At 40.4% G+C, this 26,649-nt stretch overlaps 1 protein-coding gene across 1 annotated transcript; it reads right to left on the bottom strand.

Annotated features, from left to right (window-relative positions):
- Positions 1-7,621: 7,621 nt before the first annotated feature.
- Positions 7,622-24,803, bottom strand: LRRC66 (leucine rich repeat containing 66). The gene is made up of 2 exons (XM_034772656.1): positions 24,683-24,803; positions 7,622-11,389 (listed from the first exon to the last, which is right to left on the bottom strand). Exon 2 carries the CDS (start codon positions 11,257-11,259, stop codon positions 8,581-8,583), a length of 2,679 nt encoding a protein of 892 aa, XP_034628547.1. The 5' UTR covers positions 11,260-11,389; positions 24,683-24,803; the 3' UTR covers positions 7,622-8,580.
- Positions 24,804-26,649: the final 1,846 nt, after the last annotated feature.

Below are 26,649 nucleotides of genomic sequence, written 5' to 3'. Positions count from 1 at the left end.
CTTGTCTCTCTAATATCCTGCATCTGTAACTTTCACTCATGCATCTGAAGAAGTGAGGATTTTACCCACAAAAGCTTATGCCCAAATAAATCTGTTAGTCTTTAAGGTGCCACCAGACTCCTTGTTGTTTCTCTAATATCCTTGGATCAACACAGCTACAACAACTCTGTGTTTGTCTGAATAATTTACTTTGAAAAAGCATCTCAATTTATTGATCAGTTAGATTAGAAGTACTGTAGTGGAATAAAAGCAGAGATGAAGGGAATATTTTCCAAAAATTTACTTTGGGGACCTAACCTTTTCCTTCATTCAGCTTAGGTGTCTTCACATGTACTGGATTCAGTGATACTTTTTATAATACTGATATAGTTCAAGTTGGGCAAAAATATCTGCTAGGCCTTTTCAGCAGCTGTTGGTTTTCTCCAAGCTATTATTTCAAATAAACCTACAAAACCTTATCAGTTTTCTATGCTAGAAGTCTGGCTTCATTTTTGATTAAGGTAAAGCCTTTCCCTTCTGCATGACACACACCCCCAGTGACTAATAAAGGTAAATCCCTTCTCCTTTTTAACCATCTTCTCAACAAAGCATTGAGAATCTGATGTTCTCCCTAGATAGGGTGACCAGATAGCAAGTGTGAAAAATCGGAATGGGGGTGGGGGTAATAGCCCATATAAAAAAAAAACCCCAAATATTGGGACTGTCCCTATAAAATAGGGACATCTGGTCACCCTATCCCTAGATAGCTGTTCCAACTTGTGCAACTGGAAGCATTTCAGAGAAAGCTATCCACAAAGGTCCTGAACCTTCTCTTTCCCCTCCCCCACCCCCTGTCTACATTTAATTTCAAGGCCTTCTCTCATACACCTCCCTACATGAATGACACCAATGTGGAATGACATTAGGTCCTCTTCAGTACTCACTAAAGTTTATCTAGTGTCTCATGAGATCTGTTGCCTTTGTACTTGGAAGGAAACACTATGCACCCAGCTATCAATATGCTATTGATTGAATCTCTGTTTTACACAAATTGTCTCACATCTGTAATCACATCTGCTGGAATGATACTTAGGTCTGAGGACTGATCTGCTGTCCTCTTCCTTTATGGGATATGTGGGTCCCAAGTAAGTGAGTGTGTTCCTTCATTCCATGTTGAATGCTTCTAAAATGAATACCATGTATAGTTTTCTTTCAATCCTCCAGAGTTTTCAGTGACGCTTCGAAGAGCGGTTTAGTAAGATCATTAGCTTTTTTTTTTTTTTAATACTATAGGATGAATGTCATTTGGACCTGCTGATTTGTATATGGGTAAGTGCATATTTCCAAGCATACCCTTTTCTTTATCACTATTTTTACAAGAGCTATGTTTTAATTGTACAAGCTTAGTTAACACAAAACAGATTTTATGTATAAATAAAAATAAAAAATAAAGATTTCTGTACTAAAAAGGAGGAAGGCAACCAAACAATGCTTTACACTTTGAGATTTTTGAATGAAACATACTAAGTGCTTTACCAACCATTAATTAATCCTAATAGCAACCCGTAAGGTAGGGAAGTACCCTTTATAAAACAGTCAATTAAAGATGCCATGGAAAAGATAAGAGCTGATAAAAGTCATCTTAAATTTGTTTGAACTTATTTTTATCTACTATTATTACCAGTAAAACTTAAAATTGCTATATCTATAAAAGATTAAAGGGGGAAAAAATACCTTCTCCAGTTTTTCCTTTGTTCGTTTGACAGCATAGCCACTTCCACTGTTTTTCTGTTGGTTTGTTGCACTTCTTTCATGAACTAGGATAATATAACTTTCATGCAGTGCTGTGGCCAGACCTCACTTTTGTGCTCTTCCCTAGGCCCTGCAATAAATTCAGTAGTAGCAGCAGCAGCAAAGCTGTAAATGAAAAAGTAAGTAATGAGGGAGGGAAGGAGGGAGGGATGGGCCTGAACATGCCTAAGCTGTTGCTTTCAAGCCTGCACCCCCATGTCTCCCTCCCCAAATCCACCCAAAACCTACCACCCTAAGCATTAACCAGAAAGCAGAAAAACCTATGGTTGCAGCCCTAGCTGAGCTCCCTCTTGAGAATACTAAACACGCTGCTGTACTAGACCTAAATCCTTGGATCCCTTGGGCTTTTAAGTTTGCTGAGTCTGAGCAGTATTTATACATTCTCTCCCTGTCGGGTTTTAGGCACTCCCTGTATACAGACTCTGTCATACTCCTGAGGGAAATCTATGCCAAAAAATAAATTCTGTGCATAATATTTTAAAATTCTGCAAATTTTATTTGTCAACAAATAAGTGTGGAGGCTCCAGCATGGCAGAGGGGGAATACAAGCCACTGGTGGCACGAAGGTGGGAGATCACCCTGCAGCCCTCCCTCTTCCTCTGTGCCATGGACTCAGTGGTGAGGCTGCACCCAACCCTGACACAACGCAAGGACGGTGCCTGGCCCAGAAATAGCCTGGGGCCCTGCACCATCCCAGGTGCACCAGGTGTGGGTAGGAAGGTTCAGTCCAGTAGGATCCAAGTGTGGAGGGGTTCAGTGTGGGGTGAGAGGGTTCTATATGGAGAAATCTGGGTGAAGGCAGCTCATTGGGGGCACCAGTGGCAGAGGGATCTGGATGCACAAGGGCTTATTGGGGGGTTCTGGGTGCAGGGGCAATAGGACTCAGCGGGTGGCGGTGAGTGGTGAAAGTGATTGGGGCCTGGAAGGGAGGGGCTGGGTGCTGGGGGAGGCCTTGGTGGGGCTGGGGGTCCAGGTGCAGCTGAATGGTGTTCAGTGGGGTGGGGATCTGGATGCAAAGAGCTCATCTGAGTGGCCCAAGTGTAGGGCGGTGGGTCTCATCGGGTAGAGAGTCTAGTGTGGAGGGATCAGTGGGGGATGGTCTGGGTGCAGGAATGGGGATCTGGATGCAGGGGGTAAGGCTTGGTGGTGTGCAGGGCTTGATGGGGGGGGTCCAGATGCACAGGAGTTGAGTGGATGGGGGAGCAGCTCCTCGTACAGTAATCTCTCCCCTTAGGCTGAGGAGCAATGGGGGCCAGAAACGGGTGGGGGGGAGGGTGTGGCGCTTTCCGCAGCCAGGGGAAATTTCTGGGGGTGGGTCTGACCCGGCCCCAGCTGCTCCTTGCAGGGGAAGAGGAAGTCCTGCCTGGTCCCAGCACGACTAGCAGCTGAATCCGGCGCAGAGTAGGAGCCACTGACTGGGCCTCCCCAGCCCTGCCCTACCCCCAGCAGTGATTTACCCCTCTGATGGCTGCTTCAGGTGCCCAAAACGACATGCGCTGCTGGGGAGGGGTGTGTGACCGCTTGTGTGGTTCCTTTTGCTTCCCTGTCAGAAAGTCTTTTTTTTGAGGGGAAGCAAAGAAATCTACAGGGACATGAATTCTGCCCATGTGTAGTGGCACAGAATTCCCCCTGTAGTAACATCTGGTACAGCTTCCTGGGATGTAGGACCCTGTTGTCCAACTACCCTATTCCCCAAGATCAGTCCTGACCCCCTCCCCCCCCAAGTCTCCCCAGTGGCTTTTGCACACATTCTCCAGAGCTACACCCTCATGTGTACTTTGGATTACCGTTTTACTTTATGATAGTTAAAGCAAGAGCCACACAGATATAAAGTAATTTCTAAATCAGTCATACTTTATTCATAGACAAAGCATACAAGATATAAAAATTTATAGAAAAACAACTCTGTGCAAGCAGGTCTATGCCCATTACTAGATGGTAATGGTAAAATTGTTAATAACAATGCAGAAAACACAGAAGTGTTACATATTTCTGTTGGTGTTTGGAATGCTGTACTCATTTCACGTAAGGATGATGTCGTACTCCAGTTTAGCAGTAATGAAGGAGGATATTAAACAACATCTCATAGATTTCAAGGCCAAAAGGGACTTCTGTGATCATCTAGTCTGACCTGAATAACACTGGCCATAGATGGACTCAAGGAGCTCAGTCATTATCATACATGTTTTCTAATCATTCTCTTGGCTCTTCCATGTACACGCTCCAATTTATCAACTTCCTTCTTGAATTGTGGGCACCAGAACTCAACACATTATTCCAGTAGCAGTTGCATGACTGCCAAATACAAATGTGAAATAATGTCTACTTGCCTATTCAGAATTCCCTTTTTAAGCATCCAAGGATTGCACTAGTCCTTTTGGCCACCATGTTCTGCTGGTTGTCCACCAAGATCCCCAAATCTTTTTCAGAGTCACTGCTTCCCAGGATAGAGTCCCCCATCCTATAAGCATGGCCTACATTCTTTATTCCTGGATGTATACGTTTACACTTAGCTGGATTAAAAAAATCTTATTTGCTTGTGCCTAGTTTACCAAACTATCCAGATCACTGTGTATCAGTGACCTGTCCTTTTTATTATTTACTATTTCCCCCAATATTTGTGTCATCTATAAACTTTATCAGTGATGATTTTGTGTTCTCTTCCAGGTCATTGATAAAAATGTTAAATAACATGGTGCCAAGAACTGATATCTCTGGGTCCCCTCTAGAAATACACTCACTGGATGGTTACATATTGAGACCGATCAGTCAGTTTTTAATTCATCTAATGTATGCCATGTTCATTTTGTATTGTTCTGGTTTTTTAATCAAAATGTGTACTACCAAGTCAAAGGTCTTACAGAAGTCCTAGTATACTACATCAATACTGTTATCTTTACTAACCAAACTTGTAGTCTCATTTAAAAAAAAAAGATATCAAGTTAGTTTGATTGCCAGTCTAAGAATAAACATTTTAAAATCAGCAGGCCTGGATAATTTGCACCCAAGAGTCCTAAAAGAGTTGGCTGAGGAGATCTCTGGCTTACTGGTGTTAATTTTTAATAAATCATGGAATACCTGAGAAATTCCCAAAGACTAAAGAGTGCTAATGGTGTGCCAATATTTTAAAAGGGCAAGCAGGATGATCCAGGTAACTATCAGCCAGTTAGCCTAAAATCAATCTCAGGCAAAATAATAGAAAAACTGATATGGGATTCACTTGATAAAGAATAGGAATATAGTTAATGCCGGTCCACATGGTTTTATAAAAAATAGGTCTTGTCAAACAATCTTGATTTCATTCTTCGATGAGATTATAAAATTGGTTGATAAAGGTAACTGCATAGATATATTTAGACTTTTGTAAGGTGTTTGGCTTAATACTTCACAACATCCCGATTAAAAAATTAGTGCTATGCAATGGAGCACACATTTAAATGCATTAAGAACAGGCTAACTGGCAGAACTCAAAGTAGTTAGTTAATGGGACACCATGATTGAATGGGGGAATTTCCAGTGGGGTACTAGGTTTCATCAATATTTTCTCTAAAAGGGATTTAGGAGGCATAGTGGACAAGCAACTGAACATGAGCTCTGTACGATGCTCTGGCAAATAGGGTTAATGTGATCCCTCCATGCATAACCAGGAGTAGTGTGTAGGAGTAAGGATGTGATTTTACTTCTGTATGCAGCATTGGTGAAACTGATACTGTAATACTACATACAGTTCTGGCGTCCACATTTTTAAAAGGAGGTTGGAAAATTAGGGTGCAGAAAAGAGCTACAAAAATGATTTTAAGGCTGTAGAAAATGCTTTTGAGTTAGAGACATAAACAGCTCAATCTGCTTAGTTTATCAGTAAGAAAATGTGAGAGGTGACTTGATTAATATATAAATATCTTCATGGGAAGAAAATACAGAATCCTAAAGATATAGCAGATATAGTAATATAGCAGAGAAATGTGTAATAAGGAACAATATCTGGAAGTTGAAACTAGACAAATTCATATTTAAAAATTAAGCACAATGTTTTAACAGTGAGAGTGATTAACCATTGGAACAAACTACCAACGAGAGTGGTGGAGTCTACTGTCTCTTGATGTCTTCAAATTTAGACTGGGTGCCTTTCTGAAACATATGCTTCAGCCAAACCAGTTATGCTTTAGTCAAACACAAGTTAATGGCTCAATACAGGGGCAACTGGATTAAATGTAGTGGCCTGTGATATACAGGTCAGACCAGGTGATCTAATGATCCCTTGTGGCCTTAAACTATAAAGACCCTGCCTCACTTTCTTCAGCTCTCCTGAAGTTTAATCAGTGTTCTTCTAGGGAATTCAGAGAATCCTTCTGCCTCATTCACCTCTTGGCCAGTCCTATCTTCTGTTTTGGGTCTGCTGATGGATGGCTGGTGAGAGAGAGCCAGCTCAGTGCAGAACTTGTCCTTTTATAAAGTTCCAGTCCCTTTTGTCAGATGACCCTCACCCTGCACCTGTCCCTGAGTAGCTTCATGGCTTTCATCAAGTGATGTGTTGCTTAGTTCCAGACAACCTGAAATCCAGACTGGCAAAACTGGTTTCCCTGGACTGCACCCAGCTCATTATTCTAGGGTTCAGAGTAGCAGCCGTGTTAGTCTGTATCCGCAAAAAGAAGAACAGGAGTACTTGTGGCACCTTAGAGACTAACAAATTTATTAGAGCATAAGCTTTCGTGGACTACAGCCCACTTCTTCGGATGCATTATTCTAGGGTGCTTTCATTTGAATGGAAGACCATCCACACTGATGACTCTTGATTGCTCTCTGTTGTTAGCCATCTGGTAGGTGCAAGGATCTCCCCTGACACCTCTTGGATGTTCCAGCTCAAGTTAGAGGCTGGAGTGCCAAAAGGCACAAAAGAGTTTTACAATCAAAATGGCATTCACAGAACATATTGGGGTTTGCAGATTTATATAGACATATACTCTATTAAATGTGTTTAAAATTCTATAATTGCTATTGAATTGGTTCTCTATTAGAACCATGCTTTAAAACAGCTTAAAAAATCAAGCTGACAATGTTAATTTGTCAGGCAAAGGAGAATAAAGGATATTTTACAAGGAGACAATTTCCAGGGGAAAAATATCTTTTAAGGTGCCTTAGTATCTAAGCACCAATATTAAAGAGAAAATAGACCTATTAAAAATGAAGCAAAGAGAAAATTAATCTAATTTTTAACGTTATTGCATAGTCGCAGCTACCGAGTGGCTTACATGTTTGAGAAGGCTTCTCGGCTCTCTATGAGCTGGGGGTGAAAACATTATCTACTATTATTCCACTGAAACCATTTTGCTTACTAAAGCTGACTCTCTAGTTCTACTTGTTTTGAATAAGAATTTTTCTAAAAACACACTATTTTTGCCAAAACACGTGGCTCTTTGGAGATTTGTGATTTTGAATGGACATAGCCAAATACTGGCAAATCAAAAGTGAAGTATGGCTGCTTGTGATGTTCTGTTCAGGACCCACAGAACTGTAAGCCACTGTGTTACCCAACAGCTTCAGCAATAGTCAGTTGTGCTGGAGATTAGACTGTGTGTCAGCTCCCTGCCACGTCTATCTGCTTCACCAGCAAACTCCTCAAGCCTCTGCCAGTCTAAACCTTCCTTTGCAAGTAGCAAGCAGTGAATCCCAGCTCTCGAGTTCCACTCAAGATGTCTCTCTGTAGTGTCCAGTCCCTCTCACCAGACATTCATAAAAATTAAGTTTGCTGCCTCCAAAGAGACAATATACACATCAATCTGTTCAGTTAGCTGAAGACACACTTCACTTTAATACACAGCATTGAGATGGCTTTGTAATAAAACAAGAATAAGTTTATTAATAAAGAACAGAGATGTAAATGATACAAGGCAAATGAAAAAGAGACAGGTTTGGTTACAAACAAAACAAAATTTGGTCTCTACTGTAAAATTTAATTTTAGCAAGTTATAATCTTTGCCTAAGCAGCTTTCTCACTTACATCCAGCCACCAGCATCTCTAGCCCTCCTGGCCAGGGGACCCAACGTTCACAGACTCAGAGGGTGCTGTAATTTATGTGCCTTAAGTCCATTGTCTCTGCCTTGAGCTGGGAAGACTTCATCAGGGTGCAGACTCTGTCCCTCTGTGTGCTTACTAAACTGCTGCTTGTTAGCTTGGTTGCTTTGTTTACCTTGTATGTAAATGTGCTTTCATTTTCCTCTGCTTGTAATCAAGCCAATTAGACAGGGGAATACATATTCCTTTGCTAGGGCATGCTCAACGTATGCACTGCTTCCCAAACACATTTTAAAGAACATACTTCCAGCGCACACAATTCTTTGTACACAATTCGTGCATGTATCAGACACTGATTTTTGGGGCCAATTTACCTGTTTACATATGATACCTTACATGATACCTTTTAGGTACATATTATGATAGCAGTGTGTTGGGGGTAGTGAGTGTGTCAGGCCTGATATGAGTTACAATATAGCAAATTCTTAGGGTCATACTACTGTCATCCCCCTTCATTTTTAAAATAGTTTTACAGAATGGGTTCTGAAATAATTCAGGGCAGATAATTATGCTGAGAAAACTGGGCACAATGGTTGAATGGTTGGGGTTGTTTTAAGTTTAATATTCAATATTTATCAGTGTATATATATAATTCAGGAACCATACTCCATCTTAAACTAAGCACATTTTGACATTTACTTGTGTACTGTGTAAGATTGTGTACCCTTAATAAACATTGCAGAGAGTCTTAGTACAGTCATTTAACATCCTACATCTTATTTTGTGGAATCCAATGTTCTGCTTTGTAGAACACTTGCAAAACCATCAAAGGCTTTTTTCTTCTTAACAAAAAAGCTGCCCTCTGTTAAAAGCCGCTCTCTTGTGGCTTCATTTTTTTTATCAGGTTTTTTGCTTGAATTTTGGAGGATTGCATCTGCCTTAGAGCTGTTTTCTAATTCTGCCAACGAAGTTTCATTCTCAGTCTCACTGGAATTGGTTCTGCTGGCGATTGTATTTCCTTGAGCATTCTGTGACACCTTATATAAACTATGTTGCACATTTGCATTAAAATAGCTCTGGGGATGTGTTGAGAAACATACATTCTCTTCACTCTCATGATCAGGTTGTAGGTATTTTTCTTCATTGCAAACTGATTGCATTGTCTCAGAAGAGGTAACATGGCTTGAATCTGTCATAATATTGTGAAACTTCATTTCTGCTGTACACAAGCTAGAATTGCCTTTATCCATTCCAGACAAAACTTTTTGTTCTGTGTATTTATCACATTCCCTTTCATTAAAACCTCTGTGTATTCTTTGTGCACAAGTCCCAGACATGTTCATATGCTGTTGCTCTTGCACTGATGAGCCCTGTCTCTCAGTAATGTTTGCAACAGATTTTTCATCTGTGCTCTCTGAATGAGATTGAAGAAATGGTTCATCAGTAGTTATATTGGAATGCAGAAGTGATGCTTTATTAGCAACACAGTTCGAACCAAAATCAATAGAAGTGAATATAAAATTATTGTTCATGTGAGGAGTTTTAATATTTGCTATATTTAATGTAATGTCATCTTCCCCGTAATTCTTCAGGGAAGAACTGTGAGCTATATGATTTTCTTCTGTATTGATCTCAGTAACATTTTCTTTTTGATGAGAGGGGGTGGATCTGTCAAAATGCTGAGTTAAAGTAGAAAATTCACAAAGCTGCAAATAAGTGTTTTTAGAAATAATGTTCTCTGTATCTGGAATAGATCTGGGAGAATACTTTAATGGTGGTAATGTTACGTAATTCAAATTTATATTTTGTTTGCAGACAGGATTAGAAATTTTATTCTGGGCTGGTGAATTTGGGTTGGTAACATACTCAAATATACCAGGAACTTCACAACATGGAGGATTATTTGTATTTGAATCTGACAGAGTTACATGATCATCAAACTTATCAATATGAAATATGTCAGATATATCAGTGTGAGATGAATCTATATGAAGAACAGATGAATGTGTTTCAGACATGCCAGTACCTGATCCAGAAATAATAGCTGTTTCAGAATATGTTTCATTCTTATTTTCATGTTTTTCCATAATATCTTGAAATCCAGTAGTAATTGTAGGATTCTGTAGCAATGTGGTGAACTTGCCAGTACTACTGTTTAAGCTAATCACCTGCTCTGTTACTGACGGGTTGGTCAGATGATCATCACCAGCATTAGATTGCCCCAGTTCACTGTCTGTTAAAGAACTAGAATCACTCAGTGTGAATGCAGACCCTTCATCTGTGGAACTGCTGTCATTAAACATGTCCACTGGATTGTCTTTATTTCTAGTATTTTCTTCTTTACAATCAAACTCTTGAATACCAGCAGAATTTTTCTGTGTTTGGTAGGTGTTTGAATTCTCAATATTTATATCACTTTCACAGCTAGAAGGTAAAATAAAATTCTCACTGTTATTGAGCATATCTATGTTGTCATTTACATCAAGCTCTTTATCACAGTTATGCCTTTTGAGCATATATTGTTGAGTATTCAGTGGCTGAGTGTGGGAAGTCATTTGTCTCTTATTCTCCTGAAGAGAGACTGCAATTTCAGTCTGCAACAGATTAGATCTGTTGTTTACATCATTGTATTCAGAACTCTGTGCGTTTGTTTGTATTTGTGCTTCAGAAAATGGAAAGTTAGTTTCTCTTGCAAATGGTGAATTTAAATCTGAAGATTCAATGTGGAGTGAGTAAGAGTCCATGTTAAATCTATTCGCTATAGGAGAGAACCTGCTTTTTCCTGAATCTTCATTAAAAAGGTATTTTGAATCATCACATGATGAAATGTCATTATTTGATAATTCTCTTCGAAAGGCAATATTGCTACACTGATGATCTGACATTGCAGAAAAAATGTCATTATTACCAATGTTTATATCTGCTTCACCAGCAGAATTAGTTGCTTGGCTATTCTGAGACACCTTTTCTTTCTTTACTTTGATATAGTTGCTGCTTTGATCTTGGTTTGCTTCTTCTGTATTTATTGCAAGTACTCTGTTATGAAGGGCAACTTTATGCAAGCTAGTAGCATCCACAATGTCAGAGCCTACATTTCTTGAAGAGTTTCCACTACAAAAAGACAAATTTTGCTGTACGCTTGTTTGTGTGTTTGAAATGTTCTCTGTTGTCAGAGTTTCAGCTGAAAATCCTTGATTAGAAAATGTATTTTCTGAAGCTGAGCTTTTCTTTCTGCATATTTGTCTCCAGAGTCTGCCAATGTAAGGTCTAGTGAAAGCACCAAGACAAAAAGCACAAACAAACGTAATTAGAACTGAGAGACAGACTGCTAAGGTGAAGTCTCCTTCTGTTCTTCCTTGTCTAATAACAGCATTGATGTCTCTGGCATTTCTAACCAAGGATGGTGAATATTTTTGCTTCACATATATGTCATAGATGAGATATTTCGTCTTCATTCTGTTACAAATACAGTTTTCCCAATACTGTATATTATTAAGTTTTTCATTTCATACTGTCTAATATGAGGAAGCCAGTTATCCTTGGAAATTCTGCCATGGAGTGTCCACCAATAGATTTCTTCATTCTCTGAAATGAAAAAAGATAATGAAATACATATTTAAAAATGTAAATCTGTTGCTTCTTAAGGCTAAATAGTCTTCAGTGTGGTAGCCATTTTTATAGAGACACTATATCTGATATATCTTTAACAATTTTAGATGTCATTAATTCTTAAATAATAAATAAAGCCCATTTTCTACTTATCCCCCAACAGTACCCTAATATCCTGCCACCTTACTGTTAAACCACCATACCTCATCCACACTTCCAATTTGGACCATAGTCTTTCAAACTTCCATACTGTAAATACTATAAAAATAGAGGGGGAAATTACTGGAGTTACATCAATATGCTTTTGGTTCATATTGGAAATACTTTACTATTGCATTATAGCAGTATCTTCCTGACAACCACTTGAAACTTCAACTGGTGCAGGATGTGGCTGCTTGTTAATTACTGTCATACCTTTCTGGGGACCTACTTATGCATCTGTTCCAGAACCTGCGTGGGCTTCTACTTTATCTTTGGGTGCAAGCCAATGTATTGATTTTGATCTATATACCCTTTATGGTTTGGGTTCTGCACATTTTAGAGATGGCCTTTCTCTTTGTATCCAACCCTGGAAGTAGATATTGGCTGGCATATCTCCAGTTCCTCTCAGTCCATCCATCCATTTGGGGTAAAGGATTTCAAAAGGAGGGTCCAGAAGCCTTCAATTTACTTTTGCATTAATCTGTCAGAACCCATCTTTGTTGAACCTTCAGGACCATTGCAAAACGTGTTTGCTTATTGGGCCCTATCTGAGAGAGAGGGCTAAGTGGGAAAAGTCTTAGCCCTTATGGATGTCGTTAATATTGAGAGGGATTACTGTTGATTAATGGGTCAAGAATAATTTGTTTACAACGTGAATTATTATGCGTTAAAGCCTAGGGTAGCCACACTTCTAAAATAAATAAAAATAACCCTTTCCCCTTCACACACACGTTACAGACCCAAATAAAAACCCTCTTTCACTTTACCTAGTGAGAACAAAAAACACTACAGTGTTTACCTCTCGTTTCTCTACAAACAGTCCAGAAACATTATTCTGCCTCCACCATCCTCCAAAATATGAACTGATTTATAATTCACCACCGGTTCTTCACATCCTGGTATGACTGATTCTGCACCATACATTTGTTGGATGAAGAGGTGGAATATGACATCAATATTTTAAAATAGCTTCAAATGTTTGAAAGTCAAGTTCCCCAAAAAAATTTTAATCACATCATTCTAATGTTTTAATGTATCTGAAATCTATTTATTATACAACTATTCTTAATGAAGATTTTTTATCTGAGGAATTGTTCCCTTTATTGTGAATTAAGCTTGATTATCATCCTACATGTATTTTACAGGAACTTAAAATGTTGGATGGCTATAGTAATTATTACACATACCCCAGGTTTTATCCAAGCCACACTCTAGCACAGCTGTTTCTCCTATTGGGACAGCAATTTTCTTAAATGAGACGTTGTCTATAGGCATTTCACAGTTTAAATGAAACCTTTTGAGAGACAGCAGAGGTTGACCAGAGTTGCTGACCGGTTCACTGCATAAGGTATTCCACTTTTTCCTCAAGGATTCAGAAAGAAAACTAATAAAATGTTTGAAAGCAATGAGCCTGCAGTCACATATCCAGAGACTTTGATAAATCCACTTCAGATTGAAGTATGTTCAAGGCAATGAATATCGCTGGTAGAAGGGTTGTCATAGCATTGTTGCTGAGGTTCACAACTTATTTGAAAATAAGTTACTCAAAATTAATTTATAAAGAGCTGTATAGAGCAGAGGTTCTCAAACTGTGGTCCGTGGACCACCGGTGATCTGCGAGCTCCATTCAGGTGGTCTGCGGATAGTTCCTTCTAAGATGTGAGCCTGGGCGGCCGCACACAAGAGAATGAAGGGCCACCCTCCTATAATTAGTGGAGCCGCGCAGGCACATGTAAGACGCACATGTAAGGTGAGGTGGTGGCGTTGCGGGGAATAGGGGGTAGGTGGGAGGGGGCAGTGGGGTGAAAAGAGGGGGTGGGGGGAATTTGGGGTGTGCAGGGCTGCAATGGCTAGAGAAAGAGGCGACTTTCCCCAGCTTCAGGGCTGCGGCTGCAGTGGAGAGACCTCCCTCTTTCCCAGCCCCAGCTCAGGGGCTGCCATGGCAGGGGAGAGAGAGCACATCCATCGCATTAGAAAGATAAGACTACTGATATTAAAATACGAGTTGTGTGCTTTTATTTGTAGAACAAAAAAATGTTAATTATTATTATTAAGGGTTTTTTTATATAGTGCTTTTATCCAAAGTGCTTTACAATAGTTAGCTAATAGTACAAGCAACATTTGGAAAGATCATGAAGTGGTCTGCCGAGATCCTCAGCAATTTTCAAGTGGTCCGCGGAAAAAAAAGTTTGAGAACCACTGGTATAGAGCGAATGGTGTCTAACTTATACATCGTTAGCAATAACATTTATTTTAATAAATCAGTTTTTATGTGGTAAGCATTTTTAAGGAAGCAAGAAAAAACTGTACTACAGCATTGTTTATTAAATGATTCAAAGATACGGAAAATTCCAACATTAAATTAAGAATGAAGGTTTTTGCCCCCAAAATATGATGACAGTATCTTTAGAACTGCTTCATCCTCGATGTGACTACTCCTGCACAGGGGCCTGGAAGCTTCATGGGATTCTCTCCATGAAGTTTCCTCTATAATGTAGAATTGTTTCCCACCTTTGGCAGGGAGGAGTCCTTTCCCTTCAGTGGTGTTAATTTCAGATGCTCCAAAAGAAGGTAATTCTGCAGTATTTTCAAATATCTTCCTGATCCAACTGATGAACAGTTTATGCTCTGAAGAATGAGTCTTAAATAGCTAGGATTAAATTTATAAGGGTAACTGTATAGTAAAAATAATTCATCTCCGTTTTCAGTGTACTGTTTTTAATTTCAGAGTGCTTCTTTGCTGTTATGTTAGGGAGGGAAATAAGTAACACACCTTAGGTAACCATCCCCACCCTAGATAACCATGGGCTGATTATTTTATATATTTCCTTCATAGATCTTTCTACTCGTCTCCTTTCCAAAATAATCTTGGTCTTTTTAATTTCTTTATCTGTTCATGAAGCAGACATTGACAGGAAAAAAATCCTGAGATATATATACACTGAACTGAGGGCTTAATTCTGGAAATACATGAGTTGGCCACTAAGATGGGTGCGTGTGTACATACGCTGTAAAAGCAGTGTTAAAATACATCTATATTCTGGTCAATACTAGGCCCATGCACATTGCTTGTGCTTTGTGTGTGTGTGTGTGTGTGTGTGTACACACACAGGCCTTTGCCATGGTTCATGTAGCCTAAGTGTAAGCAGAGTCAGAATAAGCTCTACTCTGACATCTGGTGGTGAATTATGGCGAGGGTGGAAAAGAACTTCGGGGGCTGATCTTATTTGCATAGGCACACCCACCCGCCTAGCCTGGGACAACAACAACTGAAAGTGGTTACTTTGGCTGGTGTGGGAACCCCAGTTTCTCTGTTATTGGGGCAGGAAGAATAAAGTGTTGTTACCCTGATTCTGTGATTCAAGGCCAGTGGAACTGTTGTATGACAGAGAGACTCACCAGTAACTAAGTAGCACTTGCTAGACAAGGGTCATGGGTTATAAACGCAGTGACTGGAGAGAGAGGTTAGGGACAGGTATGTGTACCTGATGGTATGGGCCCCTTTTGAGGGCCTGGAACACCAATTGCACTGCCCCTCCTCTCTCCATTGTTGAATAGCAGAGCTAAGTTTGCTTCCATTAGGAGTCTAGCTAGAAGTTGCTGAACTGAATTCACTTTGGGCCAATGGTGCACCAGCATTGGGGCTTGCCTACTACAAGCTGAAATCACTAAGAGCTGCAATCACTAAAAGAGCTAAAATTGCTGAGCTGAGCTGAGCTCACTGAGTGCTGTGTTAACCAGTGGGGGAGCCTGAAGATATATTGCTAAGCAGCTGGCAGAGCCGAGCAGTTTGTAGGACGGTTGGAGCAGCCCGTGGAACAGCGAGTGAGCGAAGCAGCGCAGGGTGGAGCTGAGCCATTTGCGGGGGCAGCTGGAGCGGTTCATGGGACGGCTGGTGGAGTGGAGAGGCTGGCAGAGCTGAGCAGTTTGTGGGACGGTTGGAGCGGCCCACGGAATGGGGAGCAGAGAGGAGCAGTTTGTGGGGATGGCTGGAGGAGCGGCGCGGCTGGTAGAGCGGAGCCATTCGTGGTAAAGGCTGCAGCAGAACTCCACGGAGAGGTGGGGCAGTCAGCCTCGGAGGCCTCGGACCACGTAAGGTGCCCCTTAACATCTCGTGTGCTCCCCCCCATTTCCACCCAGGCTGGGGGGGGTAAAACTCTGCAGATAAACTTCTGAACTCTGGGGTGGCACTGACCAGGGACAGAGACTTTGGGGTTGTTGGACTTTGGGGTAATTGGACTTAAGTCCCTTAGGGGAAAAGGACACTGCCAAACTTACTTGGAGGTGGGTCTTTTGCTCATGGTTTATGTTATGAATCCTGTTTGTGGTGTTTCCCCAACATAATGCCACATTGTTTCCCTCCTTTATTAAAAGGCTTTTGTTACACTCAGACTCCGTGCTTGCGAGAGGGGAAGTATTGCCTCCTAGAGGCGCCCGGGGGGTGGTATGTAATTGTCCCAGGTCACTGGGTGGGGGCTTGAGCCAGTTTTGCATTATTGAAATGGAACCCCTAGATACTGAACCCAGCCCTTGTTGCTGCCAACTCAGAGGGGCAGAAGGGTTACATAAGCAATGCCTAGTGAGGGATCCATATAGCAGGGAACTGGGACTAGGAGATCTGTTCTGCATGCCCCCTGCTGTGCACAAAGTGCCCAAAGCACTTTGCTGCCTGTTAAATTTGGTCCAAATCGCAAGTGAACCCATAAAGGGCTCTGTTCCGATACTTGTTTTCCACTTGATTTAAAAGGAGCTGTGTAACACGCACACTCATTTAAATGATGCAATTATTGATTTTCTATCACCTTGAAATTGGTGTGTAAGCACATGTCCTAATAAGGGTTAGGAAATATATAAAGAGTGGAGTGAGCCCAAAAGAGAAGATGAAAGGCTTGCTCTTAAAAACTAGAACATTTATGAAGGTTTACAAGAAAAAATAATCTGTATATTTTACAACTTCCCCCAGATAGCTATGGTTTAAAGCTGTTGTCACAAGACTGAGGATTTTTTCAGATATACCCCATTTCCTTTAGATTAATTTTTACACTTGTATACTGATGATTGTGGATTAATATCTTATTGCTTAAGAGTTATGACACGTAATGTCCTTAATAAGTGTTCTATGCGCACCATTTTCATTTGGAAAATCATAATGCCACATTTACAACCTGCAAGTTTTTGAGATTCTTGAAGGCATCAGGATGAATTTTGGTTATCTTGTTGGTCTGTAAGTAGATATTCTTTAGTTGGGAACAGTTCTGAAAATCACTCTGGTCAATCTATGATATCTCATTGGATGACAGATGCAGACTTTGTAAAGATTGCGGCTTCCCTAGTTCTGAAAATACAAACAAATTGTCTAACGTACTTGGTTAACATACACGTAAAGCCCAAAGTGCTTTCTCCATGTTTCACCAATTTTGTCTGGTAAAAATGGTTTTCTGTTTTCTTGACAACAAAGTTTGTTTTAATTACTGGATATTACAAATGGTTGCTATAGTTTTTGATTTTTCATGCATATTCTATTGAGCATTATTGTCTTATTTTTAAAAGGGTACAGAGTATCAATATCATCATTTTAATCATTTGGCAAATCAGTAACATCTGAAATGTTCTTTCCAATGTGCGAGTTCATTAAAGTAGTAACATTCCTTAGTGCTGTCAAAAACATGCATATTTCCCATCTGCTGCCTGCTGTAGCTTCATGCAATTTATAATTTTTAATTTACCTAATAAAACATAACTAGTTCTGGACCACCTGAGCTCTAAAAAAAAAAAAAACACAAAACAACTTTTGTGATATCAGTCTTAAATTTGTGTGAGTGTGAATAGGTTACATGAGTATCTCTGGCTTCAAAGAATAAGCACTAAATGGCTTCAAAGGGATGCTTAAGTTAAGATGTACTTCCCTGTTTGGGGCACAGAAGGGATTTAGCTCAGGGGTAAAACTTTCCAAAACATTAAGTCCAATTCTCAAAAGTGACTTAAACACTTAAAAGCCTAAGGGAAAGTCTACACTGGAGCCGGAGGTGTAATTCCCAGCTCAGATATACATACCTGCGCTAGCTTTGATTCTAACATGCTAAAACTAGAAGTATAGCAGCTATGGCAGGAGTAGCAGGACAAGTTATTGGCTTGAGCATGAACCTGAGGTTAGAGATGGGATTGTACTTGAGGCAGCTATACTCTATTTTTAGTGCGCTAGCTGCATCAGAGGTAGATGGGTATGTATACCTGAGCTGGAAATTACACCTCCATCTTCAGTGTAGAGACACCCTAAGAAGTGGGCTGTAGTCCACGAAAGCTTATGCTCTAATAAATTTGTTAGTCTCTAAGGTGCCACAAGTACTCCTGTTCTTCTTTTTAAGTCTCACTGAAAGTCACCAGGACTTAGGCTCTCCTACATGCCTGAGTAACTTTTGAAAAATTTACCCCAGAGCTCATACAGCTCATTGGATCCCTACATGAGAAAAACCTTGTGCTGAATGAACAGTTGCTCAATCCCACCCTCTGGAACCATTGTGAAAAATAGTTCTATTCCTACCCAGATACTGACTTGTCCATTCCTACAGTAAAGTCAACTAGATCGTGTCATTGGTATCAAAGGCTCTGTCTTATTTATAATAATTAACATGAACCTTTGAACCTTTGTCCTTTTGATAAGAGGAGATATTCAAACAGAAACGTACATAGTCTCCTTCCTGTACTCAGGTCAGAAATGCAAGGCTTCCAGAAATGCTGCCTCACTGTCACTTTCAGTAATGTCCCTATAGGGCAGATTAGAATCAGGGCAATAACTTATGTGTTTTCTTGAACAAGACAAGAGATAGTGGGAGGTTTTCCTGAACAGAGCCTAACAGCTTTTAATTAAGCTGGCACCCTGCCTTCCTAAACGGAAGCATTAATGACGTCTCTAGCAGTAGACACTATAGCTCCTTGCTCATGTCCACTAACCATGAGGGACATGTGTCAGACTTACAGGCAGAGGCCTCTAAAGGGATTTTCAGCAGTGCTTAGGGTTGGCCTAACTCTGCTCCCAGTGAAGTTAATGGAAATTTTACCATTCATTTTATCATTGACTTCAATGAGAGCACAGTTAGGTCAATCCTAAGCACTGTTGAAAATCCCACCTGGAAGCTGTCCTATCACTTCTAGAACCTGGTTGGATGAAACTGGCCAAAACTCAACCAGAGAGATTTGAAAAACCGAAAACTATAGCAACCATTTGTCCCCACTAGATATGGTAGGGTGCCTCAACTGAAATGGCCAAATCAGTCTGATTATTATTTTAAGTGGGAAGATAGAAAACTGTTCAGAGTAAGAAATGTTCACAATATGTTTCAAGGCAAAAGCAGCTCTGCGATTTCAGAATGTGCATCACTTGAAATAGTTCGGTTGAGCAAGATCCTCTGGATCAGTGGTTCTCAATTTTTTTTTTTTTTTTTTTTTTTTGCAGACCACTTGAAAATTGCTGAGGGTCTTGGTTGACCACTTAATGATCTTTCCAAATGTTGTTTGTACCGTTAGCTAACTATTGTAAAGCTGGGGCTGGGAAGGAGGGGAGTCGCTCCCTCTCTCCCCTACTGCAGCAGCCCCTGGGGCTGGAGCTGGGAAGGAGGGTGGTATCTCCCCCACTACAGCAGCCACAGAGCTGAGGCTGGGCAGGAGGGCCGTCTATCCCCAGCAGCCGCAGCCCTGGAGCTGGGGAAAGTCACCTCTTTCTCTGGCTACTGCAGCCCTGCATGTCCCAAATTCCCCCCAACCCCTCTTCTCACCCCACTGCCCCCTCCCACCTACCCCCTGTTCCTCCCAACACCACCACCTCACCTTACATGTGTGTCTTCTCCAGGGTCCAGGCATCTAATTAGTGGAGCCACACCTATGCGGCTCACTAATTAGATGGGTGGTCCTTCATTCTCTTGTGTGCAGCCACCCAGACACACATCTTAGAGGGAACTATCTGTGGACCACCTGAAATGGAGCTCGCGGACCACTGGTGGTCCACGGACCACAGTTTGAGAACCTCTGCTCTGGATGATATATTGAAGGAGAAGAAAATTTTCTTTGCCTCGATGACAGCCACAGCACAGAATTTAAAATATCCATTCAAAAAGTATTTATCCTCTGAATCGCAAACCCTGACACTAGTGTTCTGAATTCCATCTGCTACATTGTTGTTACTATGCCAAATTGTAACGTCACTGCATATTCAGTGGAAAGGGTGTTAACCTGCAGCCAACCTCATCAGTTTCTATCCAGAAGATCTGTAGGACAGTCACTTGGAATTCTCTGAACAACTTTACGAAGAACTTTATTGTTTGGCTACCTCCTTGAAGCTATGGCTACCCTAGAAACTATTCCTAGTATAGCACGTCAGTTAGGGGTGTGATTTTTTTGTGTGTGTCTTTGACATTGATGTGCCTCCAAAAGTCCTACTGTAGATGCAGTTATACTGGCATAAAAGTGCATTTGCTGATATAGGCACTAAACTAGGGAGGCTTTGGCAAAGCTTTTCTAGTGTATACCCAACCTCTAACAAGAATTAACGCTTAGCCTCTCCTACTGCAAAATCTACTTATGAGGTGAGAGATCCCTAGGTCTACCCTCCCCCATTCGCCAATTTTATTTTATTTTTAGGATGCCTTTATTTTGTTTTCTGTTTATTGAGAAGTTCCTTGGTCTTCTCTATAATTAAAAATCAATTTTTAATGCTTGTCTTTTTTAAAAAGAAGTTGTTTCTGTTTATGGTGTATTTACTTTGTATCCCCTGCTATTTCCAGTGATATTTTGAATGTTCCAATATTGCTGTTGTTTGGATGTTTATATTTACAGAGAAAGATGGTGGAGCAATTCAGGCTCCAGGCTAGTCAAGGCTCTTAAAGTATTTCTCTTTGGAGAAAAAAATGCCTGTAATTGGTTCACTGATCACCACGTGCCCACCTACCTCTCCTTCAAGCTGAAGGTTCCATACCCACTTTTTGTTGCATCTTTTTAAACAAAGATTTTATTTAGTTTGTATCTACCGTTTAGCTTGAAAGGAACTGATGACAGCATGCAGTGTCCCCGGCTGAAGCTACTAGCTCAGAGATGAGCTATGGGACTTCCCTATCCAATCTGTAGCATATTGGCCAAATATCAATCTGCTACAGTTAGGTATTTTTGGAGAAAGACTATTAAAGGCAAGTAATTATTTCTTCTTGGTGTCTTAAATATCAAATTTTAATGCAACATTGTTACTGCACATTTATTATTTAATTATTTGTAGTGCAGTAGCACGCAGAGGCCCTATTGTGCATTCACTTTGCACACACACAATGAAGACAGTTGCTGCCCTAAAGAGTTTACAATCTGTGTACATTCATATTTATGCATTTATTCATGTGGAGAGACTTGTAACTTCCACATGCTTAGCTGAAGGACATGGGCACAATTCCCCTTCACATCACATGAGTCAAGCAAGAGCCATGTGTGACAAACCACAATATAGCCACATTCTTCCAGGGAGTGTAATGTTAAGTATTCTATTGAGGTAGAAGGCACCACCACTATGCTCCTTAAGTAAGTGTGTGCTAGCTGCCATTCACTGCTGCTGTCTCATTGTTAGGACTGGAGGGTTAGGAAAGGGGCGAGGACCGAGGAGCTGCTGATAAAGTGTGAGTTACTTGTTGCAGAAAAGAGGTAATCACCCTCCATCTGTCCATAAACTAATAATGATGAGTATTAAATTTGTACTAGGACAGGTCTAGTAGCAGCTCAGAAATACAAACCTATAGTTACACAGCCCTCTTGCTAGTGGTTATGTATGAGAGGGAATTGTTTTATCATTTATAATTTATGATACTAAAAAGGATTTTCAGACAATAGAATAGAAACAAGTACATTTGGTTAGCCCATATGCCAAACTTTGGTGCTCTACCATCAGTAATGTACAAGACATGGTCAAATTTTACTCTCAGGTTTGCATGCATAACTTCTATTGAAGTCAAGGGTAGCTGCATGCATATATCTAAGGGTATAATTAGTCAATAGTTACCTAGCTTTAACTTCCAACCACTAATAAATTGCACAATCCTGTCCTTATGTAAGTATCATTAATTTCAATAGTTTTTGCAAATATCCCAGAAGTGCAAAACTACATTATATTCATGTAAATCATGACAAAGTTCCTCTACTGGGCGTTTGCATTTACATACACTAAGAACCCAGTATGATCTAATTCAGCGGTTCTCAACCTGTGGGGTTTTAATGGGGGTCACCAGAGCTTGTGTTAGACTTGCTGGAGCCTGGGGCCGAAGCCTGAGCCCCGCCGCCTGCAGCGTAGAGACATCCTAAGTCTCACTGAAAGTCACTGTAGCTTCAGCCCTGGTGGCAGGGCTCAGGTAACAGCCCCCCATTTGGGGCTGAAGCCTTTGGACTTTGGCCCCCCAGCCCAGGACGATGGGGTTTGGGCGGGCTCAGGCTTCAGTCCCCCTTCCTGGGGTCGTGTAGTAATTTTTGTTGTCAGAAGGGAGTTGCGGTGCAATGAAGTTTGAGAACCCTGATCTAATTTATATATGTTCTACATTGTAATTCTATGCTAGTGAGTTTTAATACTGCATGCCAATATTTTCATCAAACCAGTGTTCCTCTGTGATAGGGACAGCCAGATCCTCTCTCTCCCATTTATGACATCTTATCAAGCATAAGATTATGTTTATCTAGCAAAACAATCAGTAAATAAACCCGACAATGCATGTTCTAACACAAGCTGTGGCTACAGCCTTCACAGAAAAGCCTGATTGGTCCAACAAGATAACAATACAAAACATCTTACCACATGCTATAGAACTGTTTGGAGACAAAAGGGCAGATTAGTGGGGTGAAAATTAACACACTTGCTGCTGAGTAGTTGCTTCTTCATGTGCTGAAGGATTTGTATGACTTTAGGCTTATTTAGCCTTCTGTACAGGGACTTTTCCCTATTCATGTAAATCTGTTTCTCTGCAGACCATACACTGATTGTGTCTAAACTGCATGCTTCTTTCAGCCGCTGTGGTGTACATCCCGGGGTAGGTCCCTTCCCTTGCATGGGTGTGATTAGCAGTGTAGCTTTGGCAGTGAAGATGTACCTGAAGGGTATGGGTATGTATTTGAGTACATACTGTATGCAACTCTGGATTTGCCCAAGCCAGGACTACCTGTCTACAGTATTTCTAGTAGTGTGGTGTCCTACTGCCTCCTCGCTGCTGGAGTCTTTCCCTGGAAAGACTGGCAGTGGAGAGGCATCAGGAAAAGGCTTCAATAGCTCCTCATGATTGGAGCCCTTCCCTGCTGCAGGGGCTCCTCAGCAGCAAGAAAAAGCTCTAGCAGCAGGGAAATGTTCGGGAGAGGAGGAGACGAAGGAAGCTGCTGAAGCCTTTCCCTGCTTCCTAGCCTCTGCCAGAGCGCTTCGCTGAAATGAGTAGCTACACACCACAGCATGGACGCAGTGCACTTTTCACTGCAGCGTGTAGCTACCTGTATCCTATACTCTGCCAAAAGTGTTGTGAAGTGTAGACATAGCCTTCGACACTAAAGTTTGTGAATCTGATAGCATGATCAGAAAATTCTGTCCAAAAGACACGCAAATTAATTTTCCCTTTTCTTCAACACATCAGGAGCATCATGAACAACAATACATATATATATTATTCTTAGTTACTCGCTCTTGGCTTAAATTTAAATTGTGGGCTCTTTAGGGTAGGGGTTATTTTTGTGTCTGTATGGCGCCTAGCATATTTGAATGCTCAGTGAATAAATTTAGCTGCAGTAAGTATCTGAGCCTTAAATCCTTCCCCTCCTAACCACAGTTAGGTTGAACTTTTTATTTAACTGCATTAATATACAGCTAAGTGTTTGGCCAAATATTCTGGGGAAAAAAATCTCACACTTTGCTTGTTTTTAAATTTGTGAAACTTTGAAATTACTGAACTATTTCATGCAATTTTTCTCCATCTCTTAAAGTACTGTATTATAAAATTCCTCACCTTTCTCCACTGATGTTCTTGTGAATAAGGTACTGGACTGGGACTCAGGAGATCTGCATATTTTCCCCAACTTTCCCAAAAGCTTGCCTCAGTTCCCTATCTATAAAATAGGGGCAATAATACTTCTGAACCTCACAGGGTATTGAGGATAAATTCATTAATGTTTGAGGCATTTAGCTACTACAGTGACAAGGACCATAGAAAAGCTTGTAAATCTGGTTCCGATCTCTTTGTGGATGAATCTTTCATGTCCACTACATATAAGACAGAATTAAATGAGATTCAAATTTAAATAACACAATCAATTAATTAAAACAATCTATAAAATTATATATTTGAAGTCAACTCTCTTGGGTACTACTCACTTCTTGGAATTGCAGTAAGATTATTTCTCTCAATGGACAAGACTTTTAAAGAAGGAAGGAGATCATAAGTATGAACTTTTCTGTGTTTATCAGTCCAGTGTGCAGGTTTATGTATCTCCGGTGTGACGTAATGGATGGTATTACCACTGAGATTTAGAGTTTCCAAAAGTGGTCAATTTCTAAAGCTATTTAAAGATAGCTCAGAAATCAGGTTATTACTAAGATTCAGGTATTTGATATTCCATTTTTCATCTCAGACCACAGTAAGGTAGTAATATTATTATAACTTAAATCAACTATTGTTACTGTTTGTGATGTCTGTGGGGATAGTAGATTTTCCAGTGAAAGAACAATTCATCAAGAACTTCCCATCCCACCAGCAGTCAGAATTGTAATAGATACCAACACCAGTCTGCTGTGATTTGGTCTCTGATAATCCGGTAAAATTCAGGCAAAGGACCAAAACTATGACTTTCACATAAGGCTTTGCCATAATATCTAGAAATAAATATGCAAAATTATAATAATTAAGGACCAAAGAGAAATCAGAAAAACCTTAAACATGTTTCTTTAAAGTAAAGGGAAAAAAATTCACTGCCAGATCATATTAAACATTGTATTTCATTAAGAGAGTCACAATTACTTTGAAAAATGCACATTTAGTCTGAAGTTGCTAAAAACTTATTTTCAAATTTTCTTACTTTTTCTCACAGATGATCAGTCCATAGCGCAGCCACTCAGAAACTTGTGAACTACTAACATCAGGGACTTTTGAACTCCAATTTCCTCTATTGTACATACTTATCAGGGAGCAAAGTCTACGAGTCATAATATGACACATAGATGTGGAATGATTCTCATGTTTTTAGTTAATAAAATACTTGTATCATCAGTAAACCAATAACATATTTTAAACTAAATTTAGTACATACTGTACTTCCAAAATAATTTAAAGCAGAGTCTAGATTTTTAGAATTTATTTATTTCACTTCAAAAACATATGGATTAAAAACTCAACACTCTGTTTTACATATTGAAACAACAATCAATACAAATGCTGAGACTAACTTTCTTCAAGAACAAGAGATTTTGGAAGTACATAACACTATCTTACACAGAGGCATGTAGTGTGTACTTCAATATTCCTAGAGTCTCAAATGTATCTAGTAGTTAAATAAATACAGGAGCACACAAGAAATCTTCGACTTTAAACAAAAACACCAGAAAATATAAAGGGATGCAGTTAGAAATTAAACCACAAATAAATGCACAACAGAGGGTGTATATGGCATCAATATTTTTTCAATCTCTGTAAAGTTTATGGAAGGCAACCAAATATATTAAGAAAATTTACAAATAATTAGCAAGCACCATACATATTAATCCTTATATGAATAAGGATTATTTTTGCTAACTTTAAATTACAAATGGACATTTTAAACAAATCCAAAGACATAATTTAACACTATTACAGGTTTTTGAGACAAGTTCTTTCAAACACAGTTTGCATTTAGTACCTCAGTGAGAAGAACTCAACATCCAGGTACTGTATGCAGTCATGTGATCATGCACATAGCTAGCCAAAGTTATTAATATTAACCATATAATGGCCACAATGCGCCCATACAGATTTTATATACCTCTTTGATAGAAAGTGCTGCTGAAAACTTTTTAAAATGAAACTTCTATAAATTGAAGCCCACAAAGTATCCATCTGCCATGAGTAATATGGAGTGAAAATACTAAAAGCTTTTCATTTTGTTTCTTTGCCATGTTGAGCATGTTGAGAACACACAAGTTCTATATACCAATACCTAACACAGCAAAGGAATTTGTATGTTTCAGGGAAATGTATATTTTAAAGAATATTAATAAGGATAACAAATATCCACCTCTGTAAAGCAATTTAAGCTCCATGAATGAAATGTGCAGTGTATGTGCAAAATGTTAACATTTATTCCATGTGAGTGGGACAATTACTTTAATTTTTTTTTTAAACTAAACATCTTGCTGTTGCCATCCTTCATCACCTCCTAACACCATCTCCTCCCTCCTGTTTGACACACTCAGTTGTTGCATCATGTCTAAACTAAGGCCCCAATCCTGCAATCAGCTCCATGTAGGCAGGGCCAGCTCTGGCTTTTTGGGCGCCCCAAGCCAAAAAAACAAAACAAAAAACAACCTGTGTGGCCAGAGCCAGGATGCAGGGGTACTCCTTGCGTTTCAGATGTGCCCCAGCTAGCGGGGGGAGGAGAAGGGAGCGGGGGGAGAGAGAGAAGGGGGCCGGCCACGTGGCCCCTCCCACTACACCCCCTGCCGCCTGTCGGGAAGGCTTCGCGCTGCTCCAGTCAGCTGGGAGGGAAGGACATGGACTGCCCTGCCGGGCTTGCTGCAGTGCACTCCTGTCCTCCGCTTCACCCTACGGGGCGGCCGGAGCGGAACAAAATACCAAAAAAAACAAAAAAGCGGCTGTGCCACCCTAGGATTGGGCGGAATTCCGCCTCCTACAATCTGCTACCCCAAGCACCAGCTTGCTCGGCTGGTGCCTGGAGCCAGCCCTGCATGTAGGTACACTCCTGCATTCATGCAGAGTCCCACTGACAGCAGGGCCCAGTGCAGGACTGTGACGGTCTTTTGTGACATGCCTACCACACCTTTGAGCACTGTC

This window comes from Trachemys scripta, chromosome 5, assembly GCF_013100865.1.
Source record: "Trachemys scripta elegans isolate TJP31775 chromosome 5, CAS_Tse_1.0, whole genome shotgun sequence".
Classification (NCBI taxonomy): domain Eukaryota; kingdom Metazoa; phylum Chordata; order Testudines; family Emydidae; genus Trachemys; species Trachemys scripta.
The sequence above is the reverse complement of the archived record's forward strand: the minus strand, read 5'-3'. Positions and strand labels throughout refer to the sequence as shown.